Source organism: Mercenaria mercenaria, chromosome 9 (genome assembly GCF_021730395.1).
Source record: "Mercenaria mercenaria strain notata chromosome 9, MADL_Memer_1, whole genome shotgun sequence".
Lineage (NCBI taxonomy): Eukaryota > Metazoa > Mollusca > Bivalvia > Venerida > Veneridae > Mercenaria > Mercenaria mercenaria.
Genome location: NC_069369.1, coordinates 28,629,492 through 28,645,406, shown reverse-complemented (window position 1 = coordinate 28,645,406; position 15,915 = coordinate 28,629,492). Strand labels below are relative to the sequence as shown.

Here is a 15,915-nt window from a genome sequence, read left to right as displayed (position 1 = left end):
CTGCGCATTTCATTGCCTCTCACTGATACACGCAGACAGACAGGTTGGCTGCGTTCTGTGCTCCCGAGATATCTTGTTTGATTTTTTTAACTATAGGAACAGTAGCCGAAAGTTTCCCCGTATATGAACTAAGTGTTGCTACAGTTTCAGTTAGTTTTTATCTTTGTACGTAGACCATAGGGTATCGCATCTTCGTGAACTACAGGCAATCTCATGGTCACAGCTTCTACTTAGACCGTAGACAATGTCAAGGACACAGGGTATGCGTACACCATAGACATTATCAAAGCGACAACGTATTAGTAGACGATAGGCAATGTGAAAGCGACAACGTGTACGTAGACCATAGACAATGTCAAGTTCACAGAGTTCAAGTGCATCGTAGGCAGTGTCAAAGCGACAGCTTGTACGTACACTATAGGCAATGTCAAGGACAGAGTCCATGTACGCCATAGGCAATGTCAAAGTGACGGCGTGTATAGAGACTACAGGCAATGTCAAGGACACAGAGTACACCATACGTACACCACAGGCAATGACAAAGTGACAGCGTATATGAACACCATAGGCAATGTCAAAGCGGACTAAAGGCAATGTCAAGAACAGAGTCCACGTGCACCATAGGCAATGTCAAGGCTCCAGCGTCTAGTTAAACCATGTGCAATGTCAAGGGTATAATAGGTGTGCCTATCACGTAAGAATAGTAAATAGGATACTTGAAGAGCAATAATTTGTCTCAAAATTAATGACCATAGGAAAATATTTAGGAATTATAGATCGTGCCTGAACCATAGTTTTTGAAGCTGAATTGTTACAGCTATATATTATGTATTTGTTATGCCGAAGACTGAGAAAATGTGATACATGCTAGTTTCGTGTTGCAGGAATAATGCGAAATATTTGCTCAGACTCAAAGATGAATAGGTAATGCTGTGGATTTTTAATAACTATGTTAATTCTATATTTTTGTAAATGGTCGGACTGTCCAGGAATTCTGCACGTTCGGACTATACGATAATGCTGTAAGGAACAAGTAGGTAGGTATTTAAGAAGCTACATACTTGTGTCAACGGATTTGCAAGTACAAAAACAAGAGCATTGGTCAAACAGGAATTATCATGTTTCCGAAAACGTGACTCTACAGCAGTATATGTATGCATGTGTGAATGATTTGCATGTACACAGAAATACAGAGACTTAATGAAACAAGTAGTATACAAGGACAACTTATACATAAGAAGAACGCATTGGGGTATTGCCTTGGAACGTCCAGTGGCAAAATACTTGACATTTTAAAGGACGTTTGGAGTCTGGATTTACAACACAACTATAAATTATAAATATTAAAGTAACAATTTATTTCATTTAGGCGACCAGTGCGCTTTTTCGTGCTTAAATAAGTACACTTTGGGGACAATTAATATATACATCTTGATTCAATAAATATTATCTTTGGCATACACGATGACACTGTACAATACAATACAATATGCATATACCTTTGAAGGATTTAAGCGAAAAAATTTTATTTGCACGTAAATGAAGAGGCTGATAGAATATTTTCGCTTGAACCCATCGACTTAGACTATGTAACATTGTATGCGGATCTATGTACAGTTAAAAATGGAATTGTAATGATATTGCAATGCGTTGAATAGATAAAACAAAAACGTAAAAACAACCAATGTCAACAATAACAATGTCATATGATTTAAATATAACTTACATATATAGCTTCTCATCTGTGTTACAGTATAGATTTGTGTAATGTCCGTAACAGTCAGAAAAGTTGAAATAACAACGTAAATATCTGTAATTTCCGTAACAGTGTGTTAAGTATAATGTTTGGATCAATTCCTTCATAAACTACTTTAGTAATGTTTCTTACAAGGATTTCTTGTTGTTTTATAAAGTACAAAATTAATCTAAAATCAATAGCAACAGAGCATTAATAGAGAAATGCATGTACTATTCATGAAATTCGTTTGACGTCATCAAATACATGTATGTGCACAAATGGAGAAAAAAAAATAGCCAAAAACGATCTAATTATAAGATTAAGTCAAGTCATGCTATCAACACAAAATGACTGCAGGCGTGCTCCTTCTAAGTACCAAAATAATTTGTTGTCTATTAATATATGTGTAATTTAATATTAATAAAGCGATTTTATGAAAGATAATTCAAAACTACATAAATATCACACAAAAATATCAGGAGGTACTCGTTCGCTGGTTATAATTTAAATGCATTTGATATGCATGGTGATATGAGTGAATTTATTTAAGAACTTTTCAAGTGTAACCGTTAAGATAAAAGTTTAAAGTTAGAAATATCAAAGTAATGTAAAATGGTTTGAATAGAAACTACTTGATCAACACTGTATGGAGATGTGTTTTAAACAATATTTAAAACTACATGACATCCCTCGATGGATATGGTTTTGATATGTAATGATACAATGATAGTAACATTAATATGATAAAAAAAGAGAAAGTACAAGGTCAACTCAAGGATGTTTTAATACGGTTAAAGTCTCATTTTTTTTACAGTTTTAATTCCTATCATGCTGGACACGATTGATTTCTGCCTTTGCGACCAGTGTAGATCATGATCAGCCTGCACATCCGTGCAGTCTGGTCAAGATCTGCACTGTTCGTCATTCAGTCAGTATCTTTTTGGTAGGCACCCCTTTTAACAGGTAATGGCACTGTCCAAATTGATAGAAGTTCATTATAAAAATTTAGCAGGGTAAGAGTTAAAACATACATGTATAAATCGTGTTATTACCATGCCTGTAACTTACGTAACAAATAAACCACACACGCGTTTGACAATGTATCTAATCACATAACATACATCTATAATGTAGAAGTTTACCGATATCGCTAAAAAGAATATAAATAGCACGTTCATTACGCTTGAATAGTGTATGGTCTTCAAGTCAGGGCTTTTGGACTGTAGACCGCAGTCAAATTTCATTGCTTCCAAAAATCATGTTTGCCGTTCGCCCTCATCTTTTCGCCTTAAAATTATCATATAGATTCAAGTATCAAAAAGATTCAAATCTTAAATAAGAAAATATACTAGTACACCTCAGTAATGATAAGGACTGAGGTATGAATAATAAGCGAAACTAAAGTTACATAATGAAAAGATGATATGAGCTGAGATTCGAAAAAAAATGATTTTTATAATCATTGACCATAAACGAAACTTTTGTCATGAAATCACGACTGATATCCTTGTCATGTTGTACTTGTAATTTCTAGCCATGCTGTTATTGTAATTGCTTTATCTTTTATAATTGTAATTTCAGGTCATGTTTTATTTGCAAAAATAACTGACACATTTTGTAATCCCTTGTCATGCTGTAATCGTGATTTCAAGTCATGGTGTTATTGTTATATCAGATATGTTATCCCTAAATAAATTATAACTGCAATTTCTAGTCATGTTTTCATAGATATTCATAGAAAAAAAAGTTACTGTTATTTCTACACAGTTTCTAATTCATAGTAATTGCATTGCAATTTCTAAAGACTAAAGTTATAGATGGAAAATTTTTGGTACGTGACAGCCACACTATAAATGTAACTCCTAGTCGTACTGTTTTCGCATACATTGAAGAGTTATGTTACATACGTTACACTGTAAAGTAGTACGTTACAATCGCAGATGAAATTCAGCAATATGATAAAGACAAATGCACGATATTCACTAGTTTCACCACACAACAACGTTTACATGGTAAGCTATAGTATACGACTGAACAACATTCATCCCCATGTCTGTAATGTATAAAACTTCCTTGTAACTGGTAACAATTCTTTTAGATTTTCACTCGGTGCAGTAGATTTCTGGAAACAAAGGCATGGATCAAGTTCTGTTTCATGTTAACAAACAAATGGAAACTGTTTTATAACATATAAGCAGCAACGTTAAAATTGTTAAAGCTATGCCATTGTACAGATTAAAAGTCACTTGATGTGTTGGGAAGCTGGGATCCATAGAAGTACCCTATTCGAGAATCTGTGTAGTGCCTAGGAAATACAACTAGCCAAAGTTCTAATCGGTCACCCTGTAAAATGTGACTTTTTGAAACGGACTTTAGTAGAACGCATAGTTTCTATTGACTTTTGCCGTCAATGTATGTTTGATTTAGCTCGCGTCGCTCGGATTAAGTAGTGTATTCACACAATTAATTCCAATCAGTAATGATGGTCAGCTCTGAAAAGCATAAAAATAGCGAGGAAATCTGTTCAAGAGCGCGCAGTAGGAACTGTTGTGTCAGCTGGTATGAATAAAATACTAGTAAAATACAACTACTTCTTTGCGGATGATGCATGTCAAAATTATGTTATTTATATATTATATTTATTTCTGTATCAGTCTAAGCGGAATTTTCAGTAAACTTTAATCAAAATTAATTTCGTTATTACACTGGAGATTAAAATTTGAAATTTACAAACTCATGTTGACGACATATGAATAAATCCAGGTGACCGATTAAATCTTGTGCTACGTATATACCAGTATGTAATTTACGTAACGGCACGTCCGTTTTTCTCTAGACTTATAATGTAACTCGTATAAAAAGAAAAACTATAACGCAAAATAGTTCGAGAAAAATGAATTAAGTCATACGTGTATGAGGGGTAAATTATAACAATAATGATAATTATTTTAACAAAATATTTCAAAATTTTATCAAAGAAGTTTTTCGTGTTGCTAACTTTAAACAGCGCATATAACCTAGAAAGTAAAGTTGAAAATGAAGACTTTTTTTCAAACAAATATACTTATATACCCCTAACTTTCAAAATTTACTTTAGTTTCAACTCTAACAAACATTGGATATGATTACATGCGTATTAAGAAAGTTGTCATCATGACGTTACTTAGTAACAGATTTACTGCTGGCTAATAGTGCTTCCTTTTATAGACAATGATTTATATCTAATATTAATATTTAATTAAGGCTTCAAAAAAAAAGGAAACATTTAAGCAGTAAAACTCTGGATTTACTCTTGAAAATTAAAAAAAAACTGGAGTATGGTCAACCCTGTAATAAGAAGCCAGTCAATAACAAGACACAATCTGGCTGCTGAAGGCAGATAGCTTATTAAGACGAGTTTAAAGTCGATTTAGAAAGTTAGCTCACTGGTTACTGTAAGCAAGTGGCTGCTTTATATATGGGCTAGGAAATATATTGAAGAGAAAAAACTAAAGATTAAAGATATCTAACGAAATTACATTTACCAAAGAAAACACTTGACCTTTTTCTTACAGATTAAACACGCACCAAAAAAAAACACCGAACAAACGTTGAGAAAAATCAAAATGTTGCTATTAAATCACGTTATTGATTTACTAGCATATATTTAATCCCACTTCCGTTCAGAAAATATTTTTAGACGAGTTGTCTTTTAATAAAAGAGGTAGTATACACTTATTGGATGTTTGACTGTCAATAATTTTGACCATTGAATGGCAAGTCAGTCAGTCAGTAAGTCTTTTATTATACGATATCAGCAATGAATTTCAATTAGTTATATTTTTTTTCAGTTTTGACTTTAGCCCGACAAAATACGGTTTTGAACTTTAAATCGGTCATATATCACAAGCTATGGACCGGTGATTTATAGAAGTAGTCACGTAATAATTTATCGATTTTTTTATAATATGAGCCGCGCCATGAGAAAACCAACAAAGTGGGTTTGCGACCAGCATGGATCCAGACCAGCCTGCGCATCCGCGCAGTCTGGTCAGGATCCATGCTGTTCGCTATTAGTTTCTCTAATTCCAATGGACTTTGAAAGCGAACAGCATGGATCCTGACCAGACTGCGCGGATGCGCAGGCTGGTCTGGATCCATGCTGGTCGCAAACCCACTACGTTGGTTTTCTCATGGCACGGCTCATATGACCATCATGTTAGCTGTTTAACTGTTTCGTTCAAACAAAACTTAACAAAAGTATGACTGTCTGGAAAAAGCTACTGGCCTAGTAACAATTCATTATTTGTAGACATGTACATATATGTCTCATAGTATACAATATAAATGGTGGATGTTTTATAATACATTCATATTAAATTATACACAAATATTACACATAATATCGACTATCAACTCTTCGAAATGCTCCTAGTAACACAACATGTTCAGCACCACTTCAGCACAATCTTTTTTTACACTGACCTCTGACCAGGTCCCTGGTTTATCCATGGTATTAAGGAATTCCGTTTAATCGAAATACTGTATCTCGTAAATGAGTGTGTATTTTCACGTGAACCCGATTCCAAACATGTATCACACTGTTTTAATAGTCACTAGTTACATATTACTGACCAAGAACTGACGTATTGTCTTTGTTGAACACTGCGGTGATAAAATTTGATCACGTGACTTCGAATAAACGCCACGAGCTCGTTGACGTCATCAACTCGTTCACAAATACTTGGGCATTTGGTGCTTATATCACCAATAATTCAATAAATTTCCACTAAATAATGCACTAGACGTTCATCCTTTCCCCCGGCGTTTGTGGTGTTTATTGTCATGACGAACTCTGTTCCTTTTTGGTTTAACCAAGTTCAAAAAATTGTTATCACAGAAATTGACACCCTTAGGTCCATTTCCCTGGCCCGGAGGGCAAACTTGTGTTTCAGAAGTCCGATTTTGATGCAACTTTTGAAATTTGAAACAGTCTTCATTTCTTACATTAAATCTGTTTATATCTGTACCCTTTAGCGGTTTGCCATTTTTCTTAAAGCCTAAATACCAGTCTTTGGTTGTATCCGCTGTTTTGTAATGTGTGTAAAACTTGTCGTCGGAATACTCCTCTTTGAACTGACATAGCTTTGACTTGCCGTTCGTCTGAAAATAGAAAATAAAACACACTTAATACTGATAACCCGAAAACAGTGGTGTCTGCGCTACAAATTATTGCAAATAAGCAGATTGGTCGACTCATGTGTAGAAAGTGGTTCATAGGCCTACACATAATAAATAATACAAAAATATACAATAGACATTGCTGTTTTAAAGAACTGCATTTTTTGCATAAATATTTCGTCAAAAAGAAAAAACAACAACAACAACAACAAACGAACGGCGCAACAAAAATATTAGGAAGATAAGCCAACAAAGAAGTTTAACTGTATATCCTGTTTCAGATTATTGGGTTTAAATGTATTTTTTGTCTACACTTCCCAAATCATCTACTTCATTCAAAACACATGAAGTGTATGTTTGATGAAATATGTATGTGATGCGTGCAAAGTATAGTAACTATATACAGCTACAAGTTTCGGGTATAACACGAGGAATGCGCTCGCGTGATGTTAACAATTTTCCTTGATACTGGGTATAATTTAAAGTGGGTATTGCCTTTTATAAACACATTTTGTATGGTTGAAAATTTTAAATTATTCAACCTTGCTCCTGCCCCAAAAACCAGTGTGGAAAATAACATTTACTTTCACGACCACACGCTTTGAAATTGAGACGCACTCATTTAGGTAAAAAGAAAGTAAGAAATTCCCCCAAGAACTTAACATAAAATAGATAGTTTGCATATGGAAATGGTTCATTTTTCGTTTTGTATTTATACGAGCAAGTCCGTATGACAGAGTGTTGTAAGGGGAAATGATTTATAGTAGGGGAAGGTATATCATATCATCTGTGCAGACAGTCAAAACACTGGATAATATGAACAGGGTAAAAGTTTTCAACAAAACATTGAAAAGGGCTTAACTGGTATTCGATGATAAGCTTTTTTTTGTTTCGTTATTTTCGTTTTATTTAATGTTTTCTTCAATTTTATCACAAATCCGAAATGATGAGGATATTTATACGGTACATGACCGTGATGCAACATCAATATCTTTTCAGGGAGAAAATATTTCAAAACATTAAAGCTAGATGAAAGCTGTAAATCTTTATTGCGTGTTTATAGCATTTTTGTACGAAAGGTATATGTTCTGAAATCTTGATAAAATGTTAAATTTGTTCGTTCACAATTTCGTGTATTCAGCGATGAAATTCAATCTCACTGGCCAAAGTTTTAAGTTTACCATAAACGCTTTTGCGACAATTTGTAATCGGACAATCAAATCAGATAACGGTATTTAAAATGTATTTAACATCTCTAGACACATGTTACATAGCAGTATCAAAGTCGTAAAATATATTAATATAACATCTGTCAATTAAGGTATTTCTGCATGTTTGATAAACTGGAAGTGATGGCGTAACGTCATTTATCCGGACAGGATTCGGCGTCATTTTATGAATTAATGGCAACCCGTAAGTAAATTCATTACATCGACAATGTAACAATCCTTACACGACCCTATCTTTTTTTTATCTGCTGAATTTTCTAGGTATATTCTAAAGTTTTGATAAATCAGGATTTAATCAAATTCTACACTGTAGAAAAAAAATGATCTGAACGTGCAAAACTACCTTAAGGTTAAAGAAGTATTGATATATATGTTACATATAGTAAAAAAAGGAAAAAAAGTCACGAACTAGCTATGTTTGCACAACCTACTTGGAGATAAGAAACTTTATTTAAAACAGAAGAATGCTTTTGATTACACATATTTCAAAACTTGAATCTTTTCGTTAATTTTTGGAAATCGTACTGCGAACAAAAATATTTATTTTCAGAATTGCTGAATGGTCTAGTGGTACAATTTTAAACAATTATATCCTGGTAATATAATATGTTTAATGTAAAAAAGACACTCTTCCATTATGACCAAAACACAATCAAAACTCTTGAGCTTTAATGTAGGAGTGTTTATGGGTATTTACCCGACTTTTAAAATGTCTTTAAACAAAAGTAATGTTTTTATTATTTAATCTTGCACTTCAACAAATGGTCCTGCTAAATTTCAAAAAAAAAAAAAAAAAAAAATACTGACATGAATTCTGTTCAAACAAGAAAATGTCTAAAGATAAACAACTGGCGATACATATTTGATTTCTGACAGGTGTTTGCATTGACAAATTGACAAAACACATGTTTTGACGGCATGGTTAATGTATGCTTTGTGAAAGCGTAATGAAGCGACTTCCACAATAAAACTGTGATAGTCTTTTTCTCTTTTGTTTTGTAGGCCTGAGACCTTCGTTGTATGAAGGTGCACCACAACAACTCTCTTTGACAGCTCGACTTTACAATTTGATCAGTCTATGAACGCCGTGCTCGTCAATTGTTCTTAAATAACACGAAAAGTGTCAAAACTATGCATCTTCTATTTCTATACTAGTATTCAATTAAATACGTATTTTTTTTTTATTCTCGCAGCTGTGAGGATTAAGTATATATACAATTAATACGAAAATCATAAAAAGAATAAGAATGTAAAATTTTAGATGTTAGTAGGATGTGTTTAGCATTTGCCAGGTAACAAGGTAATATGGGAAAATGTTGTTGACAGTTGCCATGGTAACGACATAAGTTGAGTCCATGATGTTGGCAGTTGCAATGGTATAGATATTAGGGGGAGGGAGGGGCTATAGTGTTGGCAGTTGTCATGGTAACGACATTAGAGGGGGCTATGGTGTTGGCAGTTGCTATGGTAATGACATGAGGGGACTATGCTGAAGAACCCATTACAAAAGATTTAAACTAAACATCTGTTCGCTCTGACATGTCAGTATTAAAGGGCAGCGAATTTTTTTTTCAAGTAAGAATGGGGACAACATTACATATATGGTTCATATTGAAATATGAACAAGCCTAAGACTGCTTTTAGGGATCATCATTCAGAGTAAACAACCTAATAAAACAATAACAGAACACTGAATTTCCTTGCTATTGTATAAACATGTAAGTAAACTCCGTTGCCAAACACAAATGCATTTGCAAGATCTTGTAGTTGTATTTGATACACTGTATTGTAAATAATACATCACTTTCATGTTACCATATATGATCAACTAGGACTAAACAAGCCCATAATTTTGCTAAAAAAAGCTTTGTGTCTTTCAGGAAGTTAAGCAAAAACTCTTCCGTTTTACGTATGACAGGTGAAAATATGTATGTTGTATATAGATACTGTTGTCTAAAGACGATGGGTGGGCGATTTCTTTTACCAAAATATATATCGACTTACAGACATGGCAAGTACATTTGTTTGACTGTATGTCTGATTCTGCAATCCTCTGATTAAAGAAGAAATTCTCAAATATTATCACCGCCATAAAACTGAAACTCTAAACGAACAAAAAATACACGAAGATTTTCATTCCTTAAAAACTCTTTGAAACTCCCAAATGAAATGTCTGTGTTCCCCTACCTCGCTCTGTAACAGATGTCAAAGACTCATCTGTTTCAAATTCAAAGTGAGTGAGTGAGTTGGGTTTTACGGCGAACCTACACAAAAAGTGAGATTCTAACTCGTACGTAGGACTTAACTGAAGCAAAACATTATTCATAATCCACTTAGACCGCACATGAATTTTATGAACAATCAAAATAAGCAAATTGTGACGGCAAGTCAAACGCTGTTGAAGTACTAATATGAACTTATACCGTTATCAAAACATGCTAAATGACGTTAAAAGCTTATCAAAGACATTTAAGTATACTGAACAATTTCACGGTGTCGTAAGAAAAATGCTAACAAAAATGTCATTAACGGAAACCTGATAGTATGATTAGGGTGTAATTAACATACTGTCCACAACAATGTCACCTTTTCACAAACCCCGTGAACCCATAAGTTAAAACTATCTGATAATAACGACAGATATGATTTGTACTCTAGTACACACTTTTTATTTAATTGTTTTGTGTATGGAACATATAATTTTACTACAATTTACAGTTGCAGTATATGACAAAAGATACCCATGTCCTTGGCAAGCGATCGACTTGAAGCCATAACAGAGAACATTTTGATATTGAAGTTGAAATTAAATTGTTGTTTTTTTTCATCCGTTATTTTTTGCCTTATCTTGTATAATTTATAGTTCTAAAATTATCAAAGCATTAAATAATGTTTAATTTACAAACTTTAAATGCGTACTTTCAATTAAACAGACTCTTGTAATGACAGTTGTTGTCTTTTAAGGGTTTGAATATAAGTTTTATTTGAATCAAGGAAATGTTTACAGTTTTACACTCTATATAAGGCATTCATTAGGAGAAACAACATTAACGGCAAAGTTACTGATATTCAGCCTGTTCACGAAATGACAATCAGGGTCGTTTATTCATCAACATGAAAGAGCAATGGCTTACATGCGCAAAATAGTGTGTTAACAGATGTTCACATTTTTAAAGATTCATTCGTATCAATTATTTGCCTACCGCCTCCTAACTAAAGGTTTTTCAGTGGACAAAAATTCTATATTGCGACGAAATTTGCATTTTCAAAATATCCATTTTGACACTGACATATTAAGCTCACACGTGTACCGTATTTATTTCATTTTTTTTCTCCAACAAAGCGATTATATTCCTGTACATACATAGAATATACTAAAATGTATTTACAAAAGATATTCTAATCCCGTTTCGCATCTTTACAGTTTATGCACTAAAGTGTTAAACTATAACACCCGAGAAAGCTCGATTAAAAATGATAAGTTGCCACAATATGTGGTCCCCTGCTACGCTTTAATTTGAGACCTAGTCCACAAACAATTACCTGACAAAAGTAAAAATCGCTCTCCACATAAATTAAAATATACTCTGTTGTTAAGTTATAAGCGTATACAAAATAGTCTTTCTGAGAGGCACTGTTTTCTTGCTGATCACAAATGTAACGTTATATTGAACACTGTGTCCAAGACTTCGAGTAACTCACCGCTCTACTAATTTGAGCCTCGGCAGGGCCAATTACCATATAGTTGGTTAAAACCATAACGGCATTTGTCTTTAAATAACGAAGTTAGTGTCCGGTGGGGTGGGGTTTCTTCCTCCATAAAGAGATTGAACATCATTTCAGCAAACATGCATTGAAGAGTATAATACTCTTGCAGGCTTAGGTCAAAGTAACTAGACAGTAAACCTGAAAACATGACCAAAGTGACCTTGTCCATTCACAGGTTCTCAATACCACTTGTATCCGATTTTAAGATTTAGTTTAATCAGCTTAAAGGATTTTAGACGCTCTTGGAATTATAAACTAATTTTCTTATATCACATTATGATAAATTAAGCGTTGAAGTGCCTTAGAACCTGTCCAAAATAATAATTTATAACACTCTCTTGATGGAGTTAAAGCCGCAGAGTGGTCATTGAGATTTATAAATTACTTTTAAATCGAAAGGTTTTTAAAAAGGATATTAAATATTTGCTTTCGTGCGTCAAAAGATTAAACTTTCAATTAAATACGGAAATAATGTTTATTTCATAATACCCAAAGAAAAAATATAGTAAGTGAAAATAGTAATTCATATAACCAGACTAAACGCATCATCTCTACACTAAAATAAATAAATAAATAAATTCGTCCAGAATGTATATTGAACGATGACTTAATGAAAACACGTGTCCTTGAAGAGCGTTCAATTATCTGTCTATCAATTAAACCAATCGTCATAATGGGATTATTTATTCAAGTCACTGTGCTGTGCGAATCAATTATTAATGGAATGCTATTAATTGATCCGACAAGTAAATCTTTAATTCATCCTCAATGAAATCGCATTACTTAAGCTGTTGTCTTGCAGGTTTTGTACCTATTTTGTCAGATTTCAAACGCAAAGCTTGTAACGGCTTACAAGACGTGTACTGAATGATTAGAAATAAACACTCTCCCTGAAAGGTGGGCTATGTATAAATGCAGATGAATTTGGTCTAATTATTCATTCATAACACCAATAGATTTCAAGCCAACTGTTCTGAAGCGCCAAATGATATATTACTTTTTTTTTGCAGTAAATTTGGGTCACCATGACAGGAATATATTTAGGATCAGAGCCTCGCCTGCTGGTATTTTGATCGTTCTCACAGAATGTTAAATTCAGCATGAATTAAGTACCAATTATTAAGTTACGTAAAACGTTTGACCACCCCAAAACGACTGGCCTTTGCAGCTAATTAAAGACTTAAATATGTGTAATGAGTTTGAGGTGTAGAACATACAAAATACACTGTAGTACAACCATTTTTAATGACATAATAAAGGAACCTTTTTTGCTTTCTGTCCTAAAGTATGTATGCCATTTTGAGCGTCACTAAAACCTACATCTTTATTCTCAGTTTAGTATTCTAAACAGATTTAGAGTATATACATTATACTAAAAGTATACAACTGATGAAAACAACATTATGCAAATATGATACAAGATGTCAGTATGAGTTGAAAATGATTTAGGAATACCTGAAACAATTAAAGTTTAAACAAGAGGTTCTTAAGTTCATTATGTCACTATAGTATAAATTTATTTCGAAAAAGACAGTTTATGGTAAGAAAATATTCCAACTTTTAATTACATGCAGCTGATTCTTACCATAGAAGATGTATGCATATTTTAAAAATTTGTTGAAAGAATTTGATGGTTCTTAAGTTCATTATGTCACTATAGTATAAATTTATTTCGAAAAAAAAAAAACAGTTTATGGTAAGAAAATATTCCAACTTTTAATTACATGCAGCTGATTCTTACCATAGAAGATGTATGCATATTTTTAAAATCTGTTGAAAGAATTTGATTTTCTTGCGTAATAATGCCCTGAACGGAATTGCTATTCGAGAACATTTGTTTTCACTTTGTCATTTGTATACTTGGTGAAACTGAAGTCTTTCTCCCTTCTCCTCCTCCTCCTCCCCACTCCCCCTACCCCTGCTCAACGATCGAATGAGCTGGATCCTAAAGCTGTTAAAGCTACTGACAAATTATTATGTTTCTAACGCAACATTTTGTGTCTTTTTTTTACTTTTGCTTAATATGTATGCATGTTACAAATAGCATAAAATAATGCCATATTATTAAATAATAGTATATATTTACTTTCTTTGCAGGGGAGGGCCGATCGCTAATGTTGTAAGAACTTGGGCCCAACCCTTTTGCTTTTCAATCAGAATGTATCGTACATGTTTTATTTCTGTATATACATGTATATATAAGCAATAGAATATGATTAAACTATTCGAATGAGAACGTTATCCTAAACTTATCTTTGTTTATTGATAGAAAAATGAAACGAAACAACAACAACAAAAACAACAGGAAGAAATGGTTTTGCGAATTAAACACGCGTGTGAAAGTACATACCAACCTGTTAAATTGATTGCAATGTTGCAAATAAAAGGGCAATAAAACATTTCTCCTGGCTGTACATCAAACACACATTTGTCAAAATATTCAACGTATGAGCGCTTATTAAATAAATTCATTGATTTACTGTGACACATTAATAGCTGACCAATTTTGATCACTATACATAGACGTACATTACTTTTCAATTTCGCCAAGCGAAACTTTTAACATTATGATTTATATAGATGTTTTGATATCAAAATATGAGCCGTGCCATGAGAAAATCAACATAGTGGCTTTGCGACCAGCATGGATCCAGACCAGCCTGCGCATCCGCGCGCGCAGTCTGGTCAGGATCCATGCTGTTCGCTAACAGTTTCTCTAATTGCAATAAACTTTCAAAGCGGACAGCATGGATCCTGGCCAGACTGCGCGGATGCGCAGGCTGGTCTGGATCCATGCTGGTCGCAAAGCCACTATGTTGGTTTTCTCATGGCGCGGCTCATATGGTCCCCTTTAATAACGTAGTTTCTTCATCTTCGGAGGCCTAGTTCTAAACTACTTTCCAAATTTGTCACATTATAGTACTTTTTAGATTAATATTCAGACATATTTTGAAAATGTATCTTTGAGACACTTTCGGCCTCGTTATGTTTCAATAAACAGTATGAATTTAAGGTTAGAATCAGAAGGTTGTACAGAAATATGACTTAAGGGGACATTTATGAGTTTTTGTGTTTAACTATTAGGTTGGTAGACACTATATATTTAACAGGAGTCTAATATCTATACCGCATGATTGTAAATTATACATTGTGTATATTCTGATTAGATAAAACTCCTTTGATCACATATGGATTATTTATGACACCTAACACAGGATAAATAAAAACAATGATAAAACAAAAATAGCCGAACAAATATTTTAGCTAGTGTAATGAGACGTTTGTCAACGACAGAAAAACAGCGAAATTCTATTACACTAAAAACATATATGATATTCCTAACCCGTCAACAAAATATCCTTAATAAATATTATAAAATACATTATGAAGAAATGATAAGCACTTCATTTAATGCTTTCATGCTTTCGCACCAGTATTCGACCGGTGTTGTTGATGTATTCACATATTTAATGTAGATTTACATTAACGCACTTTCCTTAAAAGATACATATGAACGCTTCAACAGGACTTAAGGACTGATCCAGAAATTTACATGTCCTGTTAATCCCTGAATCCTATTTCAAACAAATACCTGCATTTTGGTATCAGAAAGAGGAATTAGTTTGAACGCTTCCTTGCGTGGAGGATGAATCACCTTTATCTGTATTACATACGAATGGTAAGAGACAGTTCCCCGCCCAACACTTGCTCTATGTGTCACTTGTCATAAGTAAGGTGCTTTCCTTATCCTTGCATACTTTCCAAGTACTTGTAAACCACCATCTTAATTAGGCCGAAATGTTGTTTAATCAGTGTTATATGAGCATCTATATAGGGTGGGACATGTCAGGTCAGCTCGGGTTACATTAGTATAGTATGTAGGTCAAAGTCGTTATTGTAATCATTTACTAACTCGCGGCCGCCTAGCAGAAAGCCATTCAAGTAACAGTCTTGATCTCATCTGAACGGTATTGTTTCACCTTCTTTGTTTTGCTGATGTTTCGTATGATCATATCATAT

At 33.5% G+C, this 15,915-nt stretch overlaps 1 protein-coding gene across 2 annotated transcripts in view; it reads right to left on the bottom strand.

Moving 5' to 3' along the window:
• Positions 1 to 1,334: 1,334 nt before the first annotated feature.
• LOC123546797 (fibroblast growth factor 18-like) overlaps positions 1,335 to 15,915 on the bottom strand; it is a 56,567-nt gene continuing 41,986 nt past the window's right edge. For both annotated transcript variants that reach the window (XM_045333362.2, XM_045333361.2), the window contains exon 5: positions 1,335 to 6,880. In XM_045333362.2, the coding sequence (XP_045189297.2) occupies positions 6,527 to 6,880 (354 nt within the window). In that variant the 3' untranslated portion in view covers positions 1,335 to 6,526. The remainder of the gene's footprint in view (positions 6,881 to 15,915) is intronic.